Source organism: Apus apus, chromosome 4 (genome assembly GCF_020740795.1).
Source record: "Apus apus isolate bApuApu2 chromosome 4, bApuApu2.pri.cur, whole genome shotgun sequence".
NCBI lineage: Eukaryota > Metazoa > Chordata > Aves > Apodiformes > Apodidae > Apus > Apus apus.
The window spans coordinates 16,921,284-16,946,371 of record NC_067285.1 but is presented as its reverse complement, the minus strand read 5'-3'; the positions used below and the strand labels follow the sequence as shown (position 1 = coordinate 16,946,371).

Below are 25,088 nucleotides of genomic sequence, written 5' to 3'. Positions count from 1 at the left end.
AGTTTCTAGAATCATGTCAGGATTCATTCACACTAAAGCAGTCTGCCATTTCCATAAGAGAAGAACAACAAAAAGATGCTTGCTATTACAGCTTCTTGGGTATACATTATTTATTTTGAAATATTTAAATTATTAATTAGGACAATTCCATTTTTGCAATGGAGTCTCTGCTCTTCAGAGGAAACGGGCCACATTCAGCAGGACTTCAGCAGAACACCGCATACACTCAAATAAACCTATTGCCACTGAGTTCCTTTCCACATGACACTTCAGCATCACCTTTACATCCCTTCAGCATAATAACATAATAACACAAATACTAGGTCAGAGGAAAAAATCCTTTCAACACTGAGAATTGGTAGCCAAGATAAGGAGGTACACGGTCACCTATGGGGTGTGATTGTCTTACTGCTTAACAGCAACTACCCACAACTTAAGTTTTACAATTTTTATGTTACAATGACAGTAGTAGTATTTCAATTCCGAAAATTTCCCTGTATTAAGTTTATCTGCGGTTTAAGAGCCCAGGAATTAGTAACTGGTTCAGGTATTGTGCGCCCTAATATTTGATGGGAAACAATAAAAACTCCTTGACAGCTACTTGCTGTATCTGATGACACTGGATACAGGCTGGTATTTCCCAGCTGGCTCATAAGCAAGCAGTTTTGGTTTAGAAAGCTCCTTTCTCTGATGCAGCCCACAGGCTCCCAAACTCATCACCCAGTTGCCGCTGGTCCTCAAAGAGAAACTGGGTCACATACTGCCTCTCCTTCTTCTAACTGTGAGATACGACTGAAAATAAGAGAAACCGCTAGAACATCTGGAAGCCGATGTTGCACATTACCTTGCCGAGGCTGCCACGGCGCTAACACGGCTGTGAGCGAGGTCTGTGCCGCGGTGCCAGCAGCGCACACCCCCCGCACGCCGCCCGGCCCCGGGGAGGTCTGGCAGCGCCCGCCCGCCAAGGAGCAGCCGCCCAGGGCCCTGCCTCCCTCAGGAGCCTCCTCCAGAGCCCGCCCGCCTCCCGACCCCTCCCCGAGGGACCCTTTGCGCCGGGCCCCGCTGCCCTCGGTGCCCGCAGCCGGGGCTGAGCACGTCCCGCAACCCTCCGGCCCCAGCTCAGCTCCTCCAGCAGGGAGCCCATCTCCCCGCAAGCACCGGGGCTCGTGCGGGGTCGCAGCGGGACGAGGAGAGGGGCTCGTTAAGGCATCTCTGGGAACCACTCCGCCCGAGTCCTACCTTCCCAGAGGCGGAGACCGCCGCAGCCGGGGCTGCGTACCGAGTTCCCGGGCAGGGAGACTCCCCCGGCCCACTGAACATGATGAACGCCTTTCCCCTCCCCTGCCGGCGCGCCTTGCCCTCGCCCTCCCCCGCCGCAGCCCCGCGGGCTCTCGCCTCTCTGCCCCGCGCCCGCCAGCGACGAGGGAGGCAGCCCCGGCGCGGCCCTGCTCCGCCTCTGCCGCGGTTTCCGGGAGGAGCCCGCGGGAGCAGCCCGCGGAGAAGCGCAGCGGCCGGCGACCAGAGCCGGGAGGCGGAGACGGTGCTCGCCTGCATCCCCAGCCAGCTGCCCCCGCCGGGCGGGCGGGCCGCACCGCCGCTATGGTGCCCAACCAGCTGCGCCTCTCCGCGAGCGTGAGTGCGGCCCGGGCGGGAGCGGGCCCGGCAGGGGCGGACAGGCCTCGGTGGAGGCCGCGGCCTTCATCGCGGCGGGGCGGGGCTGGCGGAGGGGCCAGGCCCTGCCTGTGCGGGGAGGGGGCCGAGCCGCTCTCCCGTGCGGCGGGCGGGCAGCCGGGAGGTCGCGGCCGCTGACCCGGGGCCGTCCGAGGGCTGCTCGGGCGGCAGCGGGCCGGGTCTGGCGGGCCGGGCTGGGCGGCCCGCAGGCCTTGAGAAGGGCTTCGAAAGTCGGGTCGGACCCACATGGGTCGGCTTTCGGTGTGTTGTTTTTTTTCCGTGGAGCCCCACAAAGCTCTAATCCTCGCCGTCGTGGTGTGCTGTTTTACTCCTGCTTCTTTTATAGTGTTAGAGCTTCAATAAGGGGGCAGTAGATTGTGGGGGTCTTTTCTCTTTGTTAGGGGTGTTTGCTGAGCAGTGTATGCAAATACTCATTGTCATTGGTTTTACAAGGAAGGCTAGACTTGAAGCTGATTGTATCTACTCAGTGATTTTCCCCCGAGTGGGTATTCAAAGCCTGAAACACCGCAGCAAGGTGTGAAAAGCGTTTTGCAGTGAAACATGCTGACGTCCCACATGGCACCTTTCCAGCCAGGACAGCTCCTCAAGTCTTGTTCTAGATGCCATGCTCCCGTCAGACCCTCCCAGAGAAATTTGTACCAAAATGAGCACTCTTTCGGGCCACATCTGGGCCGTGAGCAGACATGAACACAGACATGTGTGCTGGGCAGATAAAGGGAAGGATGGGTGTGACGTTTCTGAGAGGGTAGCAAGATTAGGGCTGAGATCACGAGCCATGAGTTGGGATTTTGTGAGTAAGACTTCTTTGTTTTTGTTTTCTTAATTTAAAAACCCTGTCTTTTTTTTATTCAGCTACATGATGTAATCGAGTGTCAACGTGAACTCTGGTTCACTAATGTGCTTTTACCCCAGTGGAGAGGGTTAGAGGAGAGGTTACCCCAGGGGAGAGGTTAGATGCCTTTTCTGGATGTGCCTCCTGCAGGTGCAGTGCTGGGGAGTCTGCAGTGCCCTGTTTTGGTAGCCGCAGCTGACATCTCTGTCTGCTGTCAGTTGCATCCAATATTCATACCCTTACTGTGTTTTAAGTTGCTGTTTTTCAGAAGCCTGAAGTGAGCGGGCTTGGTTCTGTCTAGGGTTGCAATTGATTAATCCAAGATGTTTGGATTACTAAGTGGCAGTGATCTAAATATAAATGGTACTTCTTTTAGTTTTGTAGTTACAATTTGTTTTGTTGTTTGGGGAGAAAAACAAGTTCAAAGTTGCTGTAATAGACAAAACACACTACTGTTTGTTATGTAGCTTTCAGGTTTATGTTTCAATAACTTGTTTGGTATTTACCTTACTGATTTACTAAAAGCATTGTGAGTTTCTGACAAACTCCATCAAAGTGAAGATCATATCAAAGGTTTTATTGAATAGTGAAGGTAGTTATTTTAAATTTTCTTGACAATTTTATGTGTCCACGTATACAAATGCCTCTTTTAAAATCTAATAGCTTGGGCAAAATTTTTGGTAGCTGCCCCTCTTACTACAATTTAATATTAGGTATATTTTCCCTATATGGGATTGTTTGGCTTTTTTGTGGAGAAGGAGAGAAAGCAGTCTTGAAATTTCACAACATTAAGCAGGTGTCTGCACTGTCCTTCCAAAAATGTGAGGAGTCATTAATGAATTAAGTTATTTGACAGGGTTCATTTCTATGTTTTACCTAAAAGTCAAGTCATCTTGGTGTCATCCCAAGGCATTAGGTCAGGAATTGTTCAGTCCTGGTCTCCCAAGTGTGCCATCCAGCACTGCTGGAGCTGCTGATGTCAGACCCAACTTTGGTGTGTGGGGGAAAAAAAGTGTAATTTTGAGGTAGAAATGTTGTGCTGATTAGACATATATTTTTGCAGTCATATTGTATTTTTGTATTTTAGTTATCAGTCTTCCAGCTACCTATGTGATATCTAATGATCTAAAGGGCTGTACTACAGCCAAAGAAGCGTTTGTTCTTATCTTTGTTTATAGTGTGGGCACATCAGCTTTCCAAGAGTGGCTCCTGGGGAAAGTACTCACCTTTTTCTTGTATAAATGAGATTGTTTGAAAGTGAAGACAAAAGATGTTTATCTTCCTTTTGATTATCTGCATCTATGTGAAGATTAATATGGGGACATCTGCATATAAATTATTTATAAAGTGATCTTTTGACAGACTGATGATGTCTGTCATTGCCCTGTGTTATTTGGAATATACTCTCCATTGTCGAATTAGACTTATGTGAGAATGCACTCACTCGTTCTCTGTCCTGTTATGTATGCATGATGAACAGTACTGATTTCTACTTACGCCATGTCCATATTACATTAGGAAGTATATTGACAGCGTTGTCATTTATTATTTTCAGGCACATGGCCATGGAGGCTATGATTCTGATTTTAGTGATGAGGAGAATGGAGAGAAGTCTGTTCAAAAGACGAAAAGGTAAAGTAGTACAGAATTAACACTTTCTATTAAGTGCAAATGGCCTCTTACTCTGTGTAGAAGATTATGCTGTGGTATGTAAAGTCTGGTGTTGAACCAGTTTTTGAAAAATCAGTCTCCGATTCCTGCATTTCCTCACATCAAGCTTGCCAAAGCATGTTGTCTCTCAGGGGCAGATGATTAAGATCCGTTCTGCCATGTCCATCTGGTGTCTATATGCCCCTCAGTTCTCAGCGCAGTGTTTTATTTTTCTGAGCTTTAGTATCAGCTGCTGGTGTTTGGCTGCTCTGTTCACTTTTCTGTGATCCATCAGGACACAGGGAACTACAAGCAGAGCAAGGCCAAGCGACAGCAGGCTTTGTAGATACAAAACACCTACTTGGAGGAAGTGAAAAACTGATGCTACTTGTTTATTATTTGGTTTGTGAAGAGACCTGGGAATTTGTAAATTGTGTTGTATTTAATCCTTGAAATGTAACTACACATCTCTTATTCTATATCCTCTTTGCCAATGCTTTTAGTAGTTCACACCATTACCTAAATTTTGTAGTCTGATCTCATTATATTATTAATATTTTTGTTTATTTATGTATTTATTTTGCTGTGGCACCATAGTCCTTCAACACTTTTGGCACTACACTAAACATTTTGCCTACGTTGTACAGTGTTTTCTTACCTTTTCCTGTCTCTTCCTTGCTCTGTTATTGGATGTTATTTAAGAAGGCTTTCTGGAAATTTTCCTAGGACTCTTGCATATTTTCCTTGGTAATAAAATCGAAAGAGTGGGTTTAGTAGTGCCTGACAGCATTCTGGGAAGAAAATTAATGTTTTAATCCTTGGAATAATAGTAGGCATTGTGCTGTTCCGTTTATTTTATAAATATAGCTGTTCTCCCTTAAAACAGTGACTGGTTCTGTTTAGTTTTTGTTTTCTTTTAAAGGCCATTACACATCATGCCATTCCACTTTCTAGGTGGAATATTAGCTACCCATCAGGAGCCTTTAAAAAATATCATTGCCCTTGTTCTGTCACACCACTGCTGATTCCCAGTAGGGCTCTAATGGGGGTTCACTGTGTGTCTATATATAATTTTCTTGCTCTATGATGATCTTTATTTTCGCTTTAAGGAAAATAGTAGTCTCAAGTTTTCTCCATATTGCTGTTTTATGAAGTCTCCTTATGGGAATTTTGTGCCTACAGATCCCTTTGAGCAAATGATGCACTTAGTTTCTAGAATCCTATATTCCATAGCTTGAAACATAAATTATCTAGCTCACTTTCTACAGGTTTCTGACTTCCATTCTTTCTGCCAGTTGGTAATTATGGAAAAATCATTTATTTCCCTCTATTGAGGAATGAAACTAGCTAAATATACCTTTTACTAGCTGAAGTGCATCCCTTTATATTTTTTACTACTTTGTTGAATTCTGAAAGTATTTTTAGCTGCCCACTGACAAGTGTGATTCACAACACAGTACTTAAGTTTTAATTAGTGATTGTTGGGATTATACTAGGAGAGGCAGAGCTGTTTAATGAGGTGTTGAAACATTGGCATGAAAGGATGGGATAGTGTTACTAGCAGTCACTCTTATTTAGTGAACATACTGTCCTTCCTTTTCCTACTCTGCTGTATAACTGAGATGTATAGAGGGCTTTAAATGTAGAGCGAAGCTGAGGAATCTTCAGAATTTTTTTCCTTTTGGTTGTATAGTGATAATATTGATACAAATAAATATTTCAAATTGCTGTTTGCAAACTGTAAGCAAATGCCATTCCAATTTTGTTCTGCAAGTGAACTAAACATTAAAATGTTTAATAATAATAATAAACATTAAAATAACATTAAAATAAATAAGCAATACAACAGTTTTTGCTACACAAACCGGTGCAAAATTTAGCATGTAGAAATTTTATTGCTTATGAAAAATTCTTGACTAACCTTTCTTTTTTTCCCTACCTTCAGTGAGAAGGAAGACAGCCTTCTGATAAAGCCATTCCAAAAAGCAAAGCAAGGCAGTGTGGTTCACAGACGATTTGCAGCTGAAGAGTGGGATAGGTATCTTTTACCTATTGCTTTTGTGAGGCATTTTCCCTTTACTTTAAAGATAGCTTTCACTCAAATGTACTTGTATTAACAGGGAAGAAGCCAGAAAAAGAAGATTTCACTTGATAGCAATGGATGCCGTATCCTTTTAATTAATTATTCTTAATGTTTGAAGATGGGGCACAGGTTATCTGTTACGGAGCAATATTGGGATTTCTCAGTTATCACAGCAGTTGACAGTGCAGCACTACATTCTGAGTTATTCTGCAAATTATTATTTTTTTTTCTTGCTGAGATGTCCTGAAAATGCCTATTTTTAGTAGAGGCATTTCCAGATTCTTCCTATATCCTCATTTGTCCTGTTTGGGACAAAATTATTATACAGTGAATTTTATTTTACTGAAGTGGAGACACTTTGCTGTTTCGGTTGAGTTTTTACAGAACATAATTCTGTGTGAGACTGCTGTTATCTGTGGACAAATACATTTCTACTGACAATTTAAGAATCCATTGGTTAATTCAAAAGTCTTGTCTTCAGTAGCATCTTCTCCAGATACTCTTTAAGTGTTTTTAAGTACCATGTGCAAAATACTATGTGCAGTTTAATTATGGGGTTTTTTTTGTCTCTTAATCATATTTGATGCATAGTTTGTAACTGTTTTTATAACGAATATGTTACTTAGATTACAACCTTTCTCCATTTATTTAGTTTTCATCCGGGGCAGTGATTACATATTTTGACTGAGTGTATCTGAAATACTGTAAGTTCCTTGTTTGTTTAAATAGCTGTTTTTGAGCAGTAACAGTAAATAGGAAAGTAAAGATTAATTAAATGTGGAAGGACTTAATTAAATTCTGTTCCTTCTGTTTGTGGTGGAAAGAAAAAAAAAAAGACATGGTGAGGTTAAATTAACTTTTTATGGGCCTTTGGAAAATAAAATGCTTTCTCTGTAAAATTCTAAGGCATGTCAAAGTAGTAGGTTGATACAGATTATTGACACTGATGCAGTAGTTTTCAGGATATGTACCAGGACATAATGTATTTCCTAATTTGCTGCTTCAGAAACACCATAGAAGTTAATTGAAAATATTTTTTAAGTAGCCATGCATGTGAAGACACTAATTTTCCAAATAAATAAATTTTGGTACTAATTATGTTTCAAATCATGTATCTGAGGCTGGGGTGTTCTAAAAAGAACGTTACAATGTTTTCCTGTGATTTTCATCTCCAGACTAAAGCAGATTACTTTTATTTGTATGTTGATGGAAAAATGTAATAAATTACTCTCTTCTAGTAGCCAGACTACTTTTATAATTAAAAAAATACAAATCTGTTTTAAACCAAAACTGCAGAACTAAGAAGCTGTTGTCTAAATTACAGCTAAAAAAATGAATCCAGTTTCTATGTAAATATGTACAGAGTATCTTGTATAAAGGAAGATGGTTTTTTAGAGGTCTGGCAGCTGAATGAAGTTTTGAAGATGAAATTGCCTTGAATTCCTATATTTGGAAAGTAGCTTTCATGAGAGGTTATTAAGTAAAAATTGTTAATTAATTCCTTTCTTTCTGGAAATGACTGAAATGTTTTTGAGAACAAAAAACTTAATTCTGTTAAGTATCTAAAAGGTTATTATTTTTTGTAGTTTTAAACCAGGATAAAATAAAAGGAAGTTCTGAAACAATCCTTAATTGCTTTATTCAGTATGAAAGGCATAAAAAGTTGGTGAATGACTACATTTTATACTATGGTGGCAAAATAGAGGATTTCCAACGTTCTGGGTAAGAACCATTAGGAAACTTTCCCCTCATGCTCCCAAAGCTCCTATGTTACTTAAAGCCATTGAATATATATTATAGCTTGTGGGGAGGAGGGGTATGTGCCTATGTATCAAATTACTAGTTCTTTTGGTCATGAGTAGTAACTACAGTCATTGTAAATACCCAGAACACAGAACTGCCTTGTTAATTTTGCACCATTATTTTTATATAAGAACTTACCATGAGCTGGGTTATTCTTCTTTTGTTACGTAAAAGGAAAGATGACACGTGGGCATTTATTAAGGATACATTGAGAATTACCTGACAGTACCTTCAAAATAACAAGCTGAAATACTTTTGAAATGTGCAGAATTGCTCTCTGTTGTCCAGAATAATGATGACCTTCTTTAGAGCTGTTTATGCCTGCCTTCTCATATTACTATCTTCAATAAAATGTATGAAAAGTATTTTCATACAGAATCAAATAATCCACAGTTTCAGTGACCATTTTCATTTGGGAAAAGGTCTGCTGGTGAATACATTTTTTTGATAGTTTTATTCCAAAGCAATACATTCCTTTATGCAGTGGGGTGGAAATCACAGCTGTGAAATACTGATGTTTACCAAATGTTTATTTGGCTGACTCTTCATTTTAATGTGCCATTGGACTAAGAAAATGTGTCCTGTTATAGAGCAAACGACAAGACAGATCTTGATGTTATTAGAGAAAACCATAGATTCCTGTGGAACGAAGATGATGAAGCCGACATGAATTGGTACCTGGAACTATTATAGAACACATTATTTTTAGATCACTTGTACTACATTTATGGTGTCCCCTACCAATTAAGAATTACTGTGCATACTTAGTCATCATTCTTTAATGCATTTAAAAATGAAAGACCTTTAGGAAGTGTCTCGTATTGTGATACTACTCGGTGGCAAATTATGACAGAAATAATTAAGTATTTGTGCATTCTGTGAGATCCAAATGACTGTTCTGAAAACTCCGAAGGAAGTTTGAAAAAGAAATACAGTTTCATTTGTGCTGTAGATATATTTTAAATGTATTTTTCCAGTTTTATGGAAATCGCCCCTTAGCTCAATTAGTGTATTTCTGTTGTGTTTCTAGCTCTGCAACTTGTGTTCTTCAGATGAAACATTTCTTTGTGTTGTTAATATCATTACAATATAAAATGAATTGTATTGTGTTCTATCTTTAAATAAATACCTTTTGTTAAAGGGAGAAGAGGCTTGCAAAGAAGTATTATGATAAATTGTTCAAAGAATACTGTATAGCAGATCTCAGTAGATACAAAGAAAATAAGGTATGTTTCATTATTATAAATCATCTTGGTTTTAAAGTATATCCTGTATTAAAAATTGCCTTATGATTGGGGTTATATTGTGAAACCAGAATGTTAGTATGCCTTTCCTAGAAAGATAGTTGTGAGAAGTTGTTATTTAGTAAACAGTAGTAATTGAATCCAATCATTGTTGCTGTCCCAAAAGTGTGCTTCTGTGGGAATTAACATTTCTGTCAGATGTTGTTTTATTAAGAGGTCCATTTTGTGTAAGAAAGGCAGAAAGTGCAGATCGGTTAAGCGGAAAAGGCTAGAGAATTATGCCTGGAGAGGACTAAATGAAGCCTAGATAAACCCCAAGATTACTTCTGTTAAATAAATAATAATAAAAGTGTCTAAAAAGAGAGAGTTTTATACTTGAATGCTGGCAGAAATAATTTTGGAAATTACTGTTCTAAAACAGTATATTTTGCTGGTTTTTCTTTCCTACTTATGGAAACAGGACTTGAATGTTTTATGTTCATTGTGAAATATAGAATTTCTTAGGAGAAACAGCCAAATTCCAGCAGTAGTTTTTCTTCTTAACTGAAACAGCCCTTGTAATTTCCAAGTTTTTGACTGACTAACCTCTTAGTCAAAAAGAGTATATGCATTTTCTGTTGTGATTTGCGAAGAGTGTTACTGAGCTCAGATGTGTCTTAGTGTTGTTAGCACATAGTAACATAACATCCCAGCCCTGCAAACAGCGTCTATACAAAAGTTCTTTGAGACTATTTATAGTATTAGAAATTAAATTCACTGGTAAATATTTGCAAGGACTGGGCTTGAATGCTTATATTAAGCAGAAAAGATGAGAGCCTTCTAAAGAAAATTGGACAGAAAAATGCAAAAATTAAATGAAAATGACCAAAATGTAAAATGCTGATGCCTTCCCTCCTTTTTTTTTTTTTTTGGAGAGGGGGGAAATTGATTTTGGTTTTGTATAGCTGTTTCATAGCCCTCAACCTCCTCACACACCCTCCACCTTTTTCGCTTGAGCACACTTACAGATTTTGTTTCTTTTGTTACTGTGCCGACTTTCCATGTGTTTGCTATCTTTTGTGGAAAACTGTTCTGTCTCAGTTTCCTTTTTTTTTGTGTGTGTGTTGTGTGAACAGTGTTTCCCTGTCAGACTTCAGATCTGGCTGTCCTAACTTTGAGGTCACTCTGAATTCCTCTTTATGCTCATAAGTCATTACATACATGCTTGGAATTGCCATGTCAGCATTACTCTGCTGTATCACATAATTTGTTCTCTTATTTAGCTATGCTTTATGTTCTCAAGTAAGTACTGACCATGTGAGAGTCCTTTCTTAGAAAAATAGAAAAAGTATATTCTTCCCAGTTACTCATTTATCTGTGCTCATGTTTGGTGCAGAAGGATGTCAAAGCAGGTTCTTTCTTGGAAGCCAAAAACAGGCTGCTGATCAGTTCCCATTCACAGCAATGAAAATCCCCATCACTGGGGATCTTCAAGATCTGATTGCACAGGGTGCTAGAAAATCTCATCTAGGATCCCATTCCCATGAAAGGCTGGACCAGATGATCTTTTGAAGTCCCTTCCAAGCTGGGCTGTTCTGTGATTCTGTATTCTGCTAGATGTTGTTAAAGTTGGAGATGAGTTTTTTTATGATGTTTTTAATATACATACATATTGCACAGACTGAGACTTGCACATGCATACTAATCTGTCTTTTCACTGCTGTGATTGTTTTGCTACTAGCCAAAATCTTCTACCCGTTTAATTCTTCTAAAGACCTCTGCATAGAGATTTTAGCTCATATCTCATTTAGAACTTTTTTTCTGAGAAAAAACAGTGTTTTCCTAAGTGCTGGATGATAATCAACAGTTTCATGGTAGGGGCTCTCTTGAGGTCTGAAAAATAACAGAGTAGCTTGTCAAAGACTGGAGCTCATAAGAAAATAAAAAGAAGCCCCAAGATGTAGGAAACCCTGAGGCCACAGCTGCACCTCAGTTGCTAGACAGACTATTTCATTCACATGCATGCATGCACGCATGGGCGCACACAGAGGTGGCTGGGACTGCCTGGGCTCTGTAGTAGACCCCCCTGTGCTCTCATCCACAGAGATGCACAGGTACTCTCACACCCGAAGCTGGACACACTCCTTGCTCCCAGGCAACTTCATCTAGCTTATGGCTAGTTTGGCTTGGTCTTCACTGGTGTTCACAACTCTCACTTGCACACCTGCACTCACCTCGGCTGCTGGCACCGGGGGCAAGTGGGATGCCGTGACTTACAGTCCCACTTTTCTTTGTGGGGTTAGGACATAGAATCTTTTCTTTCTCTTCTAATGAGAAGTGTCAAGGTGATCCTGTGGTGTGAGGCTACTTTGAGCCACTGTAAGAGTGTGCTCTGACAGCTCTTGCTTGTGGTGTGTCTCTTACTCCTTCCATAGAGTAGAATTCCCTAGAGGAGAATTTTTTAGGTCAAGGTTTTCCTTGAACCTCAGTGAATCTTGCCTGCAAGCTTTGAGGCTGATGAAGGATGGTCTGTATTGTCAGATAGTTTAGTTCTGCGATCAGTTTTGCACTGCGATACAGAAAAATGTTCTGCATGTAAGTTTTACTTTGATAGATACTGAACTAGAAATGCTCTCTCTGTTGTTTTATTTTCCTAGAAAGGTTGTTTGCTGTCTCTGTGCTTTGTTTTGTAGTTTAATAGCTTGGAAATGTCTCCTGTTTGTGAAGGAATGAAGTCTGTCTGACACCTGGTCATTAAACAGAATACAATTTGTTATTTGGTTTTTATTTCCAGGTCATTTTAATATTTCTATGCCAAATTGTCTTCCACTTGATAATGTTAATATATTCACTTTTGTCATTCTTTTTCAGCATGGAAGACTTTTCTGTGAAAGTAGAAGTATTTTAAATATCTATGTTGTTTTTCCAGAGTGTTGTCTAAATTCGTACATTTCTTTTTTTCTGAAAGAGGTGACTGTGGACATGTTAGTTGTTGCTGCAGGCAATGCATATTAAACAAGCAGTCCATATTTAATTTGGGAATGTTATTGTTTAAGGATATTAAACAGACTTTTACGTTTTTAAATCTGTCATTTCTTATCAAGTTAGCTATTTGATACTCTTGTAAAGCATCCATTTTAGAGTTGTTCTACTTGGTCCTGGTCTACGTTATAGAAGTAGCTCATTTAGGATCTTGTTGACCTTGTTTAGCAAAGAGGATGAGGCAAAGTAAGTGCTGTCTGCAAATAGTGCTTTTGCATTCCTTAATATTGCAGATTGATTGTCAAAGAACCTACCCTAATTTTTAGTGTTCCTGTATAATTTAATCTGCTCCTGGTATTTTAGCTTTGTTAGAGGAATTCAGTAGAATTTTTTCATTTTTATGTTATTGTTTCATCTTCATCTTAGTTGCTTTCTGTCATTTACCACTAGTTGGTAGAAGAATAATTGTCAAAAATGAAGGCAGATGAGAACTAGGTGTACTAGAGGTGATTGTGGCTCCTTCAAATTTTAATTTTGTTGATTTTTCTTTGTATCATTACAGAAATACTCTGAGGATTTCACACTTTGTTTTCACTTAAATGTTCAGCACGGTTCTTGGTTTTTACAACAGATTAATTTTTGGTTTACAGAAGCATGGGTGGTATAATTGTACTTCAGACCACACTGCAGATTTGTAGGGTAGGCCAGGAGCAACCTCATCCAGCCGTACCCAGTTGTCATCATACACAGTATGACAGCAGAACTTGATCTTATCCTGTGATTTATATATTTTTACCAGTGAAACAGTAGGTTTGAAAACATTATTTATGTTATTATACTAGTTTGAAAATTAGTGGGCTGATTTAAAGAGGAAATTTTTTGTTAGTGTACAGATTTTTAGATTTCTTACACATCTTCTATTGACTTAGGGTAAACCAGTGCTAACCAAACATTAGTTTACTGATGGCTTTCTGCTCAGTTTTTTCAGGTTTGTTGTTAGGGTGTAAAGCATTTATGTAAGAGTATGGCATGTTCTTAAGAGCCAAAATGTTTTGTTTCCCTGTTTTTTCTGATGTTCTTGGAATCACTTCATGCATGAAAGCTCTGTGCTGTTGCCCTTCAGATGAAAAATTACTATGGTTTATTTAGAAAATCAGCTATATTAAAGACCACACACAATAGATCCCTGTACTCTGTACAGCGTTTAAAAATAGATTAAAAACATGGAAAATTAATCCAGCATCTTACAGAATTTATGTTACTGTATCCACAAAATTTACATTTTTTGTGGGTTGAGTCTTTGAGTGCACCAAAAGAAGGTTTATATTCCAAAGGATGCTGTGGAACTCAGGTGTCAAAGATGGACTTTGCAGCCACTTTTTACTTCGTTGATTTTGTAACCCTTTTTCCCCCCTCTTCCCTCCCTATCTTTTTACATGAAGTTCAGAGTTTTCTGTGCTTTGTTTACAAAGCAGCAATTTTATCTTGTGATCCTTTGTCCATGAATTTTAACTGAAAATACAGGATAGCCCTTTCTGGAGAAGTTGTATGCCTCTGAGTTACATCACCTCTTCCACTTTTTAGTGAAAATAAAATGGTTTTTACCAGGCTGTTCTCTCTCCCATCTTCCATCTTTTCACTAGGGTACTTGCAATTTTTAGAGGATGAAGCAGATTCCACTGGAAAACAAAAACAGTGAATCAGTTATCTTCATGTGAAGTTTCTGGGCAATGTAAAGAGAAATACAACTTAGTTGCTGGGTTGTGAGTTTTTTGACAACGTGTTTAGGGTGTGAGAGGTGATCCACTGTGCTAGTACCACTTTTTAGTATAGAGAAAATTGCAATGAAGCATCTGGTAAAGTCACTCCTATTTTCCTATTCATTCTTTTGACTGCTGTGAAGCCTCTTAGAAAGCTGCTTTTCAGTGCTGAACAGCATCTACTGGAATTTGAATTGCATGAGTAAATTGGAATCCTGGCGAGCAGAGGCAGAGAGATACTTTTAATTAACAGAGAAAGAGATCAAATTTTACTAACCAGAAATGGATGAATGAGTCATGCGCAGGACATTAATAAACTGAAATTAGTCTTTACATTAATGATTATATTGCCTATTCACAATTTAATTTTGGTTGTTAACAGTTTGGATTTCGATGGCGACATGAGAAAGAAGTAATTTCAGGCAAAGGTAATGCTGTCTTTTATTTTATATTATATTTCTCTTCTCCTTGGTTGATTCTTTTGTTGTTGCTTTTTGGCATAACTTGTTAGACAGTATTTGACAGTACTGGTAGATTTATCAGATAATAATGAATAAAAAAATTACCTAGCTTCTAACTTGGCTGTTTTATGCCACATAGCCCTAGAGTGCACACTACTCTGCATAAACTAAAATTAAAAGAACAGGCATTTTATTTTCACAAGGTCAAATTTGTAATGAACACCAACATAGTGGATTTGATAATGTAGAATTTAATGAGTATGGTTTTTAGCTGATTTTCTCTAGTAGTTTATAGTCTTTGATACCTTTAATTTAAGTCTCTCAATACATTTCCTCTGGAAATAATTTTCTTAACAGTTTCTCCAGTGCTATTTTGCAGCATATTAGCTTTTTAATTAAAGTTCCATGTGTGCTGTCTGTTTTAGGCTGAATTGGTTTTGATAGCTTGAATGACAATCAGTGGGAGTGGTTGTCATGTCCCCAGTCCTGTATCCAAATCAGTAGCTTATTCTGACTGCTTCTGTGTGAGTTCTTGCCAGTTTGTTATAGGAGCTTTGCACAGTGATCCCCATTCCCATGCCTAGTGGTATGGACTTCTTCAAGTAGCTGAGCACTACAGATGGTATTAACAGATAGTTACATTTGACATCGTTGTGTGCTTTACCAAATGCTTTAGAAATTAAATTACAAATGAATAATTCATGAACAATTATGTCTTCATGAGAGGAAGAGAATGTAAATCTTCATTGTACTACATCTGGTACTTTATATTTGAAACTGTGGGAGAAAGTGTGGAATTACACGTTTTAAGCTTTGTAGTGAAATCCTAACTGGAATTTAAGAGTTGAGTAATAATACCATTCACCACTAGGGGGCGCAAGACTTCAACATACGTCGTGTATTGGGTGTTTTTCAAGTGGAGTTTCAAATGTTCCTTTTAAAAAAGGCGTCTTTAATGACTTTCTTGTGCTATTTTAAAGTATGAATCAGTAATATAAATTGTTTCAGTTAAATTTAATAAAGCATTGATTCCTACCTGTCTGATAATTCACATTAATAAAGGGGAGAACGTGCTTATTTTAGCTGTGACACTAATAGTGATGATAACCAGTACTAGTGGACTGAACTACATTCCTATATTAAGAAGTGAACATAGGAATGGGCTACTCAGATTTGGTTTTGATGTCTGTCTTTGTAAGGTTGTAACGTTGTGGACAAGAAGGGATGAGTGAAAATATATCACTTCTATTAGGAATCGTAAATGCCAGATTACTTATTTCTCTTCTTTCCCATTCCAGTCTTGCTGTAGGTGCTTTGAAAGGAGTTTGAATTGGAGACTGCTTGGCTTAGTGGGAGGTGTCCCTGCCCATGAGGGGGATGGGAACTTGATGATCTTTAAAGCCTCTGCTAACCCAAACCATTCCATGATTCTATGTTCTTCTTAAATTTAAAACATAAACTTAATGTCCATTAAAGCTGTTGTCAGTTTTCATAAATGGTTTTACAAAATGGGCGTTTTCTTAATTAAAATCTGGTAGAAATGCAACTTTAAATTTTATATATCAGTGAATGGTAGGCACACGAGTTAGTTGGTGTGAAACTAAATCCTTAAAACAAAAAAGCTTTTATGCTTTTAAATCAATATGCTTTTAAAATATGTTTCACATGCCTTCCCAAGTGTTTTTCTCTACTTTTACAGAATAAAGAGTAAGGTATGGCACAAAATTTTAAAATAACAGGTAGTTACGGCAAAAAGCAATATTGGTAAAACTTTTCTCTAGGAAAACAGATTACAGGTTCATTGGGTAGAGGTGAAATAGGACTTTTTCAGCAATATGCAGAAAGAGTATAGCTGAACATGTGGGTATGTTTGCTGTTTTGTGCTTATTTGTAGATTAAGTATTAAAATACTCAAGCCAGATGTTATATGGCAAAATAGGGTTTAATATCTGATCTACTTTCCATTTTTGCACTATTTCATTGAACTAACATGTCACTTTTAGTGTAATAGTGTCTTTCTTAGTTTATTTTTTAAACGTGTAAGTACATGTGTAATATTCTTTACCTTTTTAAGACAAACATTTTTCCAAACCCGTTTCCATTTATTTTTTCTCAGTAATTCCCTTCATGGAAAATAGGCAAGGTATCAATACCTGAGTAGTGCACCATGTATCCATGTACCAATCTGGTACCTTGGAGTTCTGATCAAATGCATTAAAATCAGTCTTTTGTCTCTTTAGATTCCCTTAGTGTGTTTAGTACACTAAATTTTCATTAATAGTTTTTGAAAGCACACATGTAACAGCCAGATTATAGCAGTTACAGTTCTAAACATGAAGGCAATAACTTCCCTGCATCTCATAGCAAGGTAACAAAACTTCAGATGGAAACAGGATTTTGGACATTGCTGTATAAATTAGGTAACTGTCCACATGGCATGCTCGTTTCTGTGTCTTTGTTTCTTGGACATCTAACTGTGGGAAAAGTGATGTTTCAAGAACTGAATCATCTCTTCTGTAGTTCCCTTTGATTTGTGTTCTCCGTATGCACAATGAGGATTGTAACAGTCTCTTACTTTGCAAAAATATGAGGTTTAATGCTTATATGACATTCAGATATACTAGAGTGATAAATGCTACTGAAAAAGCCTTCAGAAGGAGTACAATTGTGTATTCAAGTCAAAGTTTAAATACATGTTTTAGGGTTTGCAGTGTGAAGGGAGGGTAAGAGAAAGCTGATTGTTTATAAACACTTACAGCATGGGGCAGGGATCTACTAAAAAAAAACAAAAAAACAAACCCACCATGATTTCAAATATTTAGATGATCATAAGTACATGTAAATATGCAAGAATTATGGTTTGCCTAAGAATCATTGGTTGCCTTAGCCATCTGAAGATACTGTTCCAGCTGTATTCTTGTGAACATAACCAGTTTCACATCCAAAGTGTAGAATAACCAAAATGCATTTTGCATATTGTCAGAGCAGGTAATCAGAAATAAAACCAGTGTATCTCTCTTTTCTCTCTGCCTGTTTTTCTGAGTTTGTTTTGGGATTTTTTTCAGAAGATATGAAGTAAACAAGAGTGTGGTTGAGTCCTAGAAAGTTTTATAAAATAGAAATTTTTCCTTGTAGATTTTTTGCTTTGTTATAGCAGATACAAATTATTCCTGATGACACAGGGTGCTGATAGCTATACCTTACATAGATTTAAAAATATTTAACTTATATAAATTTGAAACTTTTTTTAGTGGGAGTCCTGGGGAGTTTTTTTGGTTCACGTGTTAGTATTGCAAGTGGTTTTACATTGCAGAACTGAAGTATCTGAGGACGCTTCCAATCTATTAGTTAGCAGCTTAAGCAGAATGTTCTGAGGTTAATCACTTACCAAAGGTCGTACTTGTGAGCCTATTAATACACATGCCAGCTCTGCATACATATCAGTTTTCAGCAAAGGGAATATATGTATCATTATGCAATATTGATTATGTGCAATGTGTTTTAAAATTAATATTGTATCTAACATAATAAACCCAAGGAAGCTTTTACAGCTGCCTTATAGTTTATCATATAATTGTATTTAATTTTCTCAGAAGAAAATTGTTTATGTAAAGTCATACAAATTGTATGTCCAGTATATCATGTCAACTAGTAAGGTAATAAGAACATGGGCATCTTAGTTTTGTACATACGTGATACTGGAATAGTTTGATGTTGAAGATGTATGTCTGAATCGGACATTCCAATCCATCAGCCTCTTCTAAGTAATCATTTAGGATATAAAATGTATCCTAATGACAGTAATTTCTTCAGAGTTTAGTATTAGGCTTATTAGTTTATAACATATGCCTTTATCTATACATTGTAAAAAGTTCAAGTTATGTTCTTCCTTTGCAAATATGCGGTGTTAGACAAATATGATTGATTGCTTTGTCATTCGTTATCTGCTGTTGTTTCCTGAATCCATGTTACTTTAAGATTTGTCCTTTTTTCTTTGAAAGAAATGGAGAACAAAAAGCAAAAATGGAAGAAAACTGGAAATAACAAGCCCAAACCTATGCATGTTAATAATTGAACTGTGGTTTGCTGTTTTTGACCTCTTTAAAGGTCAGTTTTCCTGTGGAAATAAGCACTGTGATGAGAAGGAAGGCCTGAAGAGCTGGGAGGTGAATTTTGGTTACGTTGAACATGGTGAAAAGAGGAATGCACTTGTGAAATTGAGTAAGTCAGCCCTTCAAGGATATGTACACTTAAAAGACAAATATCTTGTGCTGCAAAAGCTGTTATGTGAGACCCAGTGATAATAGTTCTTGAAAAATGGAAAATGCTGAATGGGAGGTAATGTTGTTAAATTAATTGCAGGTAGTATGATGGTCTTAATTCAGAGAGAATGGCTATTATCATTATATGTGACAACATTGTTATAGGTTGAGTACTTCATGCTGTATAATTGCATAAAATTAGAACAACGGATTATAAGCTAGTTTGTATACAAGCATATCTGGTTTTAGTGGACAATACTACATTGCAAGGAGGGTTTCATTGTCGTCATAGCTTAATCGGTTATGTGGCTTAGGAGACCTTAGGGCTTTGAACCAGACAATTGCTTGCACACCTTCAGCTCTATTAATTTTATTTTTAATACTCATGTTTTTTCCCAAAAAACCTACCTTTAATTAAATCACTTCCTTTTCCATTCTTGTCTCTTGAGTGGAATTTTCTTATTCAATATCTCATATACACACTGATATGTTAATAAAATAATTAAACTTACCCCAGTTCACATCATTATATTGTGTAAAACAAACTAATGATGTTTTTTCTTTGGAGCACAAGACATTCTGTGTAGTAGCACTTGGTCTCTGGCAAAGCTCTAAGAAACTTACGCATGTTCAGTATAATTGTAGAACACTTTGGTCTCTCAACAAAGATCCATAAAATGTGATATCTGTACATGACAAGCACTGACACTTTTTAATGAAGAGTTGCCAGTGCTAAATCTGATCTTTCTCCAGGCTTAGTAAAACCTGAGTTTGTTCTGAAGACTTTTTTTTTTTTTTTTTTCTCAACCCTGGCAGCAATTATATTGTAACTTTGGTTCTGAAGAAAGCTGCTGAAAAGGGAAGATAATATTCTATCTAGTATTATAAATACTAAGTTTTTTCAATTACGCTTATCAAATACGTGGCTCTGATGTTCTCCTTCTCTGTTTTTCAGGGCTATGTCCAGACTGTTCCTACAAACTCAACTTTCATCACCGGTAATGAAACATTTCAAAAGTAGGGGGGGGGTTAATTATTGGTAAGTTGGAGTTATGTCTAACAGCAAATAGGGAGAAACCTTCAGACAGATTATTAGAAACGTAATTTATACTGAAATACATTTCATTCTGGAGTTCTTATGAATTCACTGGATTGACACTTTTGAGAGTTAGATATTGTTGTGCTAATGAAAATACAGAACCCCTCAAACTGGAAGAATCCTACATCCCCACCCAAAATGTTTCCTTTACTAAATTCCAACTCGGTGATTATTTTTCTTTTCTGAAAGTTCATGCCAAATTATGGCACTTTTTTTTGCCCCTCTTGCTGTGTTTAAGAGCTGGAATGCTTTTTGTTCTCTAAAAAATAATATTTTGTGTGTGAGTCAAGTACTGTGGTTTGAAATTTTGAATTTTGAGTATTTGATCTTTGAGAATTGCTTATTAATAGGATAGAAAAATAGTGACATTTAAACCTATAGAATGTGTCCATTAACATTTGAATCGGTTTTTATTATTATCTATTGTCTTACTGAATTCCACAACTGTTGATACTGCATTTTCATGAATTTCTGGATCTTGAAGGAGTTTTAACTCAGCTTACAGTTGAGCTGTACAATTATTCAAAAAGCGTGTGAAAGGGAGACCTTTGAGCTAAGAAACACAAATCAAAGGAAAACAAACCAAAGATGCATCTAGGTGGATATATCCAAGATAGTTAATTAGTCCATTTTAAAAGCTAATTCTTATTCAGTTCCATTACGGCACTGTGTAGGCACATGTTAAGGAGGAAAATTAACTAACAGAGATTAGTTTGATTTGTCTAGTTTCTTTCTGGAATTAAAGTTGTAAAACCACTTGAATTCAGAATCAGCATGGTCAAGCATCTTGTCAACTGTGGAGTAATATTTACTTTGAAACAATTATACTGACTTATTTGTGAAAAACAGCAGGAAAAAATAGCCTATGTTCATACAATAAGCTTGTTGGATATAAGTACATATATAGGTAATGCTGAAAATAAAATACGTGAGTTGTTGGTTTGCAGCAGGTACTTAGGCTTGAGATTCTACCTCAAGTTTTGTTTCTCTCAAATAAGAAAATTTATTTAGCTACATGTATTAACTGTGTTTTTCTAATTACATGTGTACAAAATTGCTTGCTACAAGAGAGAATAAAATTTACAACATAAATAATAATTTGGCTTGTTATAAAATTATTTTCTGATTTAATCTTTGATTGGCATTTCACTGGTTTTGTTACCTGCTCATGTCCTTTTAGCAGCTTTAGTGTTTCCTGTCATTTGTCTTCAGCTGTAGAGCTCTGTTGTTTCTATAGCAATTTTAACTAAATTATCTTCTTTCAGTTTAACTAGTGATAGGTTTCAGAAAAAATAACACCTGTTTGAATTGAATACTTAAGATTAAGGAGAAGTACATACAGTACACAACATGTACATTCATTTTTTTTAAAGGAGGAAAGAAGTCAAAGCACGCAAGAAAAGCAGCACAGCTCTACCAGACTCCAAAGAGCCAGAAAGTAAGAAGACAAAATCATCTTGTTCAGCAAAAAAGAAGTCAAAAAAAAAACCCCATAAAGGTAAATTTTAATTTTAAACCTCCAACTTTTAAAATACTCCAGTATGCTAGTTGAATCTTAGTTTTGCTATAGCTACATATATATAGATGTAGAACAGTGTGTAAATAGAGATATTTAACTTTCTTGACTATGTAACACAGGTAGTAGAAAAAGTAAATTTCTTACATAAAGTTCCCTAGGTGCACAAAAAGAATAAATTTATTACATTTTACAGAGAGAGAGAGCCTTTTGAAAAATACGCATTGCAAGTACATTTTGTCCAAGAATTTGAGATTGCATACCATAAAGGGTTCTAAAGTGTTTAATTCCATGAGGCTTTGGGGTTGAAAGCCTTTTGGAAATGTTAGATAACCTTTTTACACCACAGATCTTGGGATAACGTATTTGAGCTCAAACTGATGACCTGTGAACTCATGCAAAAAAAAGTATTTTTACTTCAGTGTTTGCTTGCTTTATTTGAATATATGGTGTGTGAATGCATGTGCACATGTTTATGTGTAATATATTGTGATATATTGAAATATCCTTGTAAGCACTTCAAGATAACAGATAAAACCAAGATAAGCTTACTGTATATTAAATGATGTTTCTTTCCAGATCACGTTTCTTCAGAAGATTCAGATAATTCTGATAAAGGTAAAGTATTTTAATATCTTCTGCATTTTGTGTTTTGGAAATAATTTTATGTTATTTCGTAGTCATTTGTCATTGATCTTAGTTTTATTCTCTAACAGTTCTAATATTTTATAAGATGATATGAATGCTATGCGAAAACAAGCAGAGATATGGAGGGTCAAAATAATTACTTAAAAATTCTTGGAGAAAAACTGTAAGGAATTTTCAGAAGGTAGTCTTTTATGTTTTAAGTAAGAAATAAAAATGTGGGCTGATAACAGGATGGAAATTAAAAGAAAAATGAGCAGTCAGGTTGTTCCAGAAAAAGAGTAGAGGGTGCAAAATTAGGTACATTGTTAATAATTGCATGGGTCCAGGTATGCAAATGTGTGCTGTGTAAATAAAGTGCTTTTCCAGTATAAAAACAACTAATATGTACTCTTCTAAAAAGATGAATAGATTTTAAATAAATCGTAGGTTTTATCCAAATTCTTTTTCAGCTTCCTCCTGTAATACCTCAGAGACCTACTTGTGGGTGGTTGCACACAGAGTCTCAGTGACTCATTAGGCACTGGTTGTCTCTGTATCTCAGTAATTCCAGTCTCCAGTTACTTTTTTGATGAAGCAAGCCCCATCTCCTGGTCATGCCAATTCCTGCTACAGGCTGTCCAGAAGTGACAGTGTTTCCACTGATTGCTGTGCTATGTTATGTACTAGTTTGAGGAATGTCCTCAGCACCTGCATTTTCCCAGCTACATACAGGAAGACCAGAAGTGGTTTTCTTATGACTTGGACCATGTCCAAAGTCTCTGTTTTGTCAGCAAAGCTCTATTGGAAGATTGCATTTGTTTTTTGTTTGTGTTTCTTTTTAAAGTCAGAGCATATTTCTGATAACAGGACTTTGTTTTTCACTCCTGCTGTGTACTTACATGAAACAGTTACTCAGTAATCTGTATTTTCTAACAATTTCACTGATAAGTTACAATTGATAAAAATTGTCATTCAAATAGAAGTAAAGTAGTTGCTTAATTTACTGTCATGAGGTGAAACTGTTTTGTCATTCACAGGTTGAGTTTATAAACTCTTAATTTTAGGAACAAATGTTTGGCCAAAATATCAGCTAATGATATCTGAGAGTCTTTTTGATGCTGCATTGAATGACATTGGAAGATATTTTCATTTTCACTTTATGCAAAGTCAGCTGTTCTTTTTATTCTTATTATTACAATTAAACACTGCAATACATCATCTAGATAAAACAAATAATCTATTATTTTAAAAATTATTTCATAAGCACTTTAAATTTTTTAACAGATTCAGATAACAGCAATGCACAAGATGGCCCTTCAGATGCTGACTTTTGGAAAGGTCCTCTACAAGAAGCAGATGAAAAATCACGGTTAGTTTGATCTAGATAACTTGTAGCTAGTTAAACATACAGTGTCCATTCAGAGCTGCAAAGGCAGAGATTTTTCCTCAGTGTTGTAGTGAATGTTCTGATATTTAAAATTATGTCAGAGCTCCTTCTAGGAATATAGGAATTAGAATAGAACCTAGGAATATGTTTTGTAAGAGGAGACTTACACAACACTGGAGAAGACCCTTTGTCTTCCCCACTGCTGTCTTCCCCCTGCCATCCTGTTAGTTACCTTAGATGTAAATCCTTACAGGCAACTCACTGCTGTTGCACAGACAGGGAAATGTGAAAGGTACTGGAATGTAGGGAATAAGTCAAAATTATCTATACCGGTTACAAATTCTAATCAGAAGTCGGCTAAATCTTTTTCATACAAAGATTATCTCCTAGATTCAGATCCAAAGCAGAACTTTCTTTGACTTTATGTTATTCTTTTTACAGAGAGGAAGAATTTGATGAGTATTTTCAAGACTTGTTTCTTTGAAAGTTCAAATTGATGTAAGCTGATTCTCTTCATGAAATGTCAAGATGAAGGTCTGGAAATCCAGTCATAATTAGAGACCAGGGACATCTTTCTGCCACCATACCTTTTCTACAGTCACTCATGTGGATCTTTTGGGTAGATTATCTTTGTAGAATTCTTCAGGTCTAAAAATTTTTTTTCTTGTGGTAGGCTGTATACTCATGAAAGATGAGAAACAATGTTTCCAGTTCAGTGCAAAAGATCTATGGCACCCAAACTTAAGAGTAGGAAGATGTAAACAAACAAGAATATAGTTTATTGACATTACATCATGGAAGTTGGCTGCTTTTTATTTAATGCCAAACTTCAGTTATTGCCAGATTTTTTTAAAGGAGCATTTTGGAAGATTCTGTTAAAAGTTTAAAGCCATACACTTTAATACAGACATATTCCTATGTTATTAAACAAGTGTTAATAGCCTTAAATTTATTGGTCATGTAGACTTTAATACTTAGGTATTAGTCTCTATAAATATTCTCAAATGCTACTGGAGAAGTTCAGTTTTTGCCAAATATGTATTTTACTTGAATTAAGTAAGCATATCTGAAATGTCTCCCCTGCTCCTTAATAAAGTTTAGTTCATTGTGACTTTGTTTTAAATTTTAGTTATAATATGATGTGACTGATAATACCGTTTGTAAAAATCTGGTTCACTGGTGACATTTTCGATGTGAAAAATAAAGTGTGTGGCTTTCTACTGGAGATGTATATGTAACTTTTATATTATCTCTGGTTGCTGATCTCCTTATCGTTGACTGAATGTGAATCCTTTAAAGTGTAATCCTAAATATACAAGTAAAGAATATACTTGAGAAACTTACTGGATTCCTTCCTCTTCAATTTTCAACACAACTTCAAACTTTTTGTGTTTTATATTTCCAAACAAACAGTCTGCACATTAATAGTTAGGGTCTATTTTCTTTGTCAGATGAAAATTACTTTGGATATAAAGAACAAACTTTTTTTAATTAAATGTTCGTGGTAATCTCAGGAAAGTTAAAGTTGTATAAAATATATTTTTGCACAGTAGTTCTCACTGTAGGTATTTTAATAGAAAGTATTTATAATAAATATTTGATGTGGAAAATATAACAGCAGATATGGTTGCAGTGTATTTATGAACATTTTACATGCACTCATAGGAATGAGAACTCTATCTACAAGCATTACTTAACATAATTACATTTT

At 36.7% G+C, this 25,088-nt stretch overlaps 2 protein-coding genes across 5 annotated transcripts in view; one reads left to right on the top strand and one right to left on the bottom strand.

Annotated features, from left to right (window-relative positions):
- The window catches only part of LGI1 (leucine rich glioma inactivated 1), a 29,798-nt gene extending 28,468 nt beyond the window's left edge, over positions 1–1,330 (bottom strand). The window contains exon 1 of one of the 2 annotated variants that reach the window (XM_051616428.1): positions 1,240–1,330. The gene's annotated coding sequence lies outside the window, so the exon portion shown is untranslated. Of the gene's footprint in view, positions 1–844; positions 937–1,239 lie in introns of those variants that run through there. The other variant, XM_051616429.1, reaches the window with a different exon arrangement.
- Positions 1,331–1,513: 183 nt separating this feature from the next.
- LOC127383478 (protein FRA10AC1) lies at positions 1,514–24,718 on the top strand. Of its 3 annotated transcripts, none has more exons than XM_051616434.1 (14): positions 1,514–1,632; positions 4,080–4,156; positions 6,120–6,212; positions 6,295–6,340; positions 7,903–7,979; positions 8,651–8,734; positions 9,202–9,286; positions 14,408–14,453; positions 18,594–18,707; positions 19,704–19,746; positions 21,221–21,345; positions 21,943–21,981; positions 23,275–23,359; positions 23,819–24,718. In XM_051616434.1, the coding sequence occupies exons 1-14, from the start codon at positions 1,600–1,602 to the stop codon at positions 23,859–23,861; spliced, it is 990 nt and encodes a 329-aa protein (XP_051472394.1). In that variant the 5' UTR covers positions 1,514–1,599; the 3' UTR covers positions 23,862–24,718. The 3 variants fall into 3 exon arrangements, with proteins under 3 accessions (XP_051472394.1, XP_051472396.1, XP_051472393.1); XM_051616436.1 differs by lacking the exon at positions 1,514–1,632 and adding an exon at positions 1,849–1,932; XM_051616433.1 differs by lacking the exon at positions 1,514–1,632 and adding an exon at positions 1,948–2,482.
- Positions 24,719–25,088: the final 370 nt, after the last annotated feature.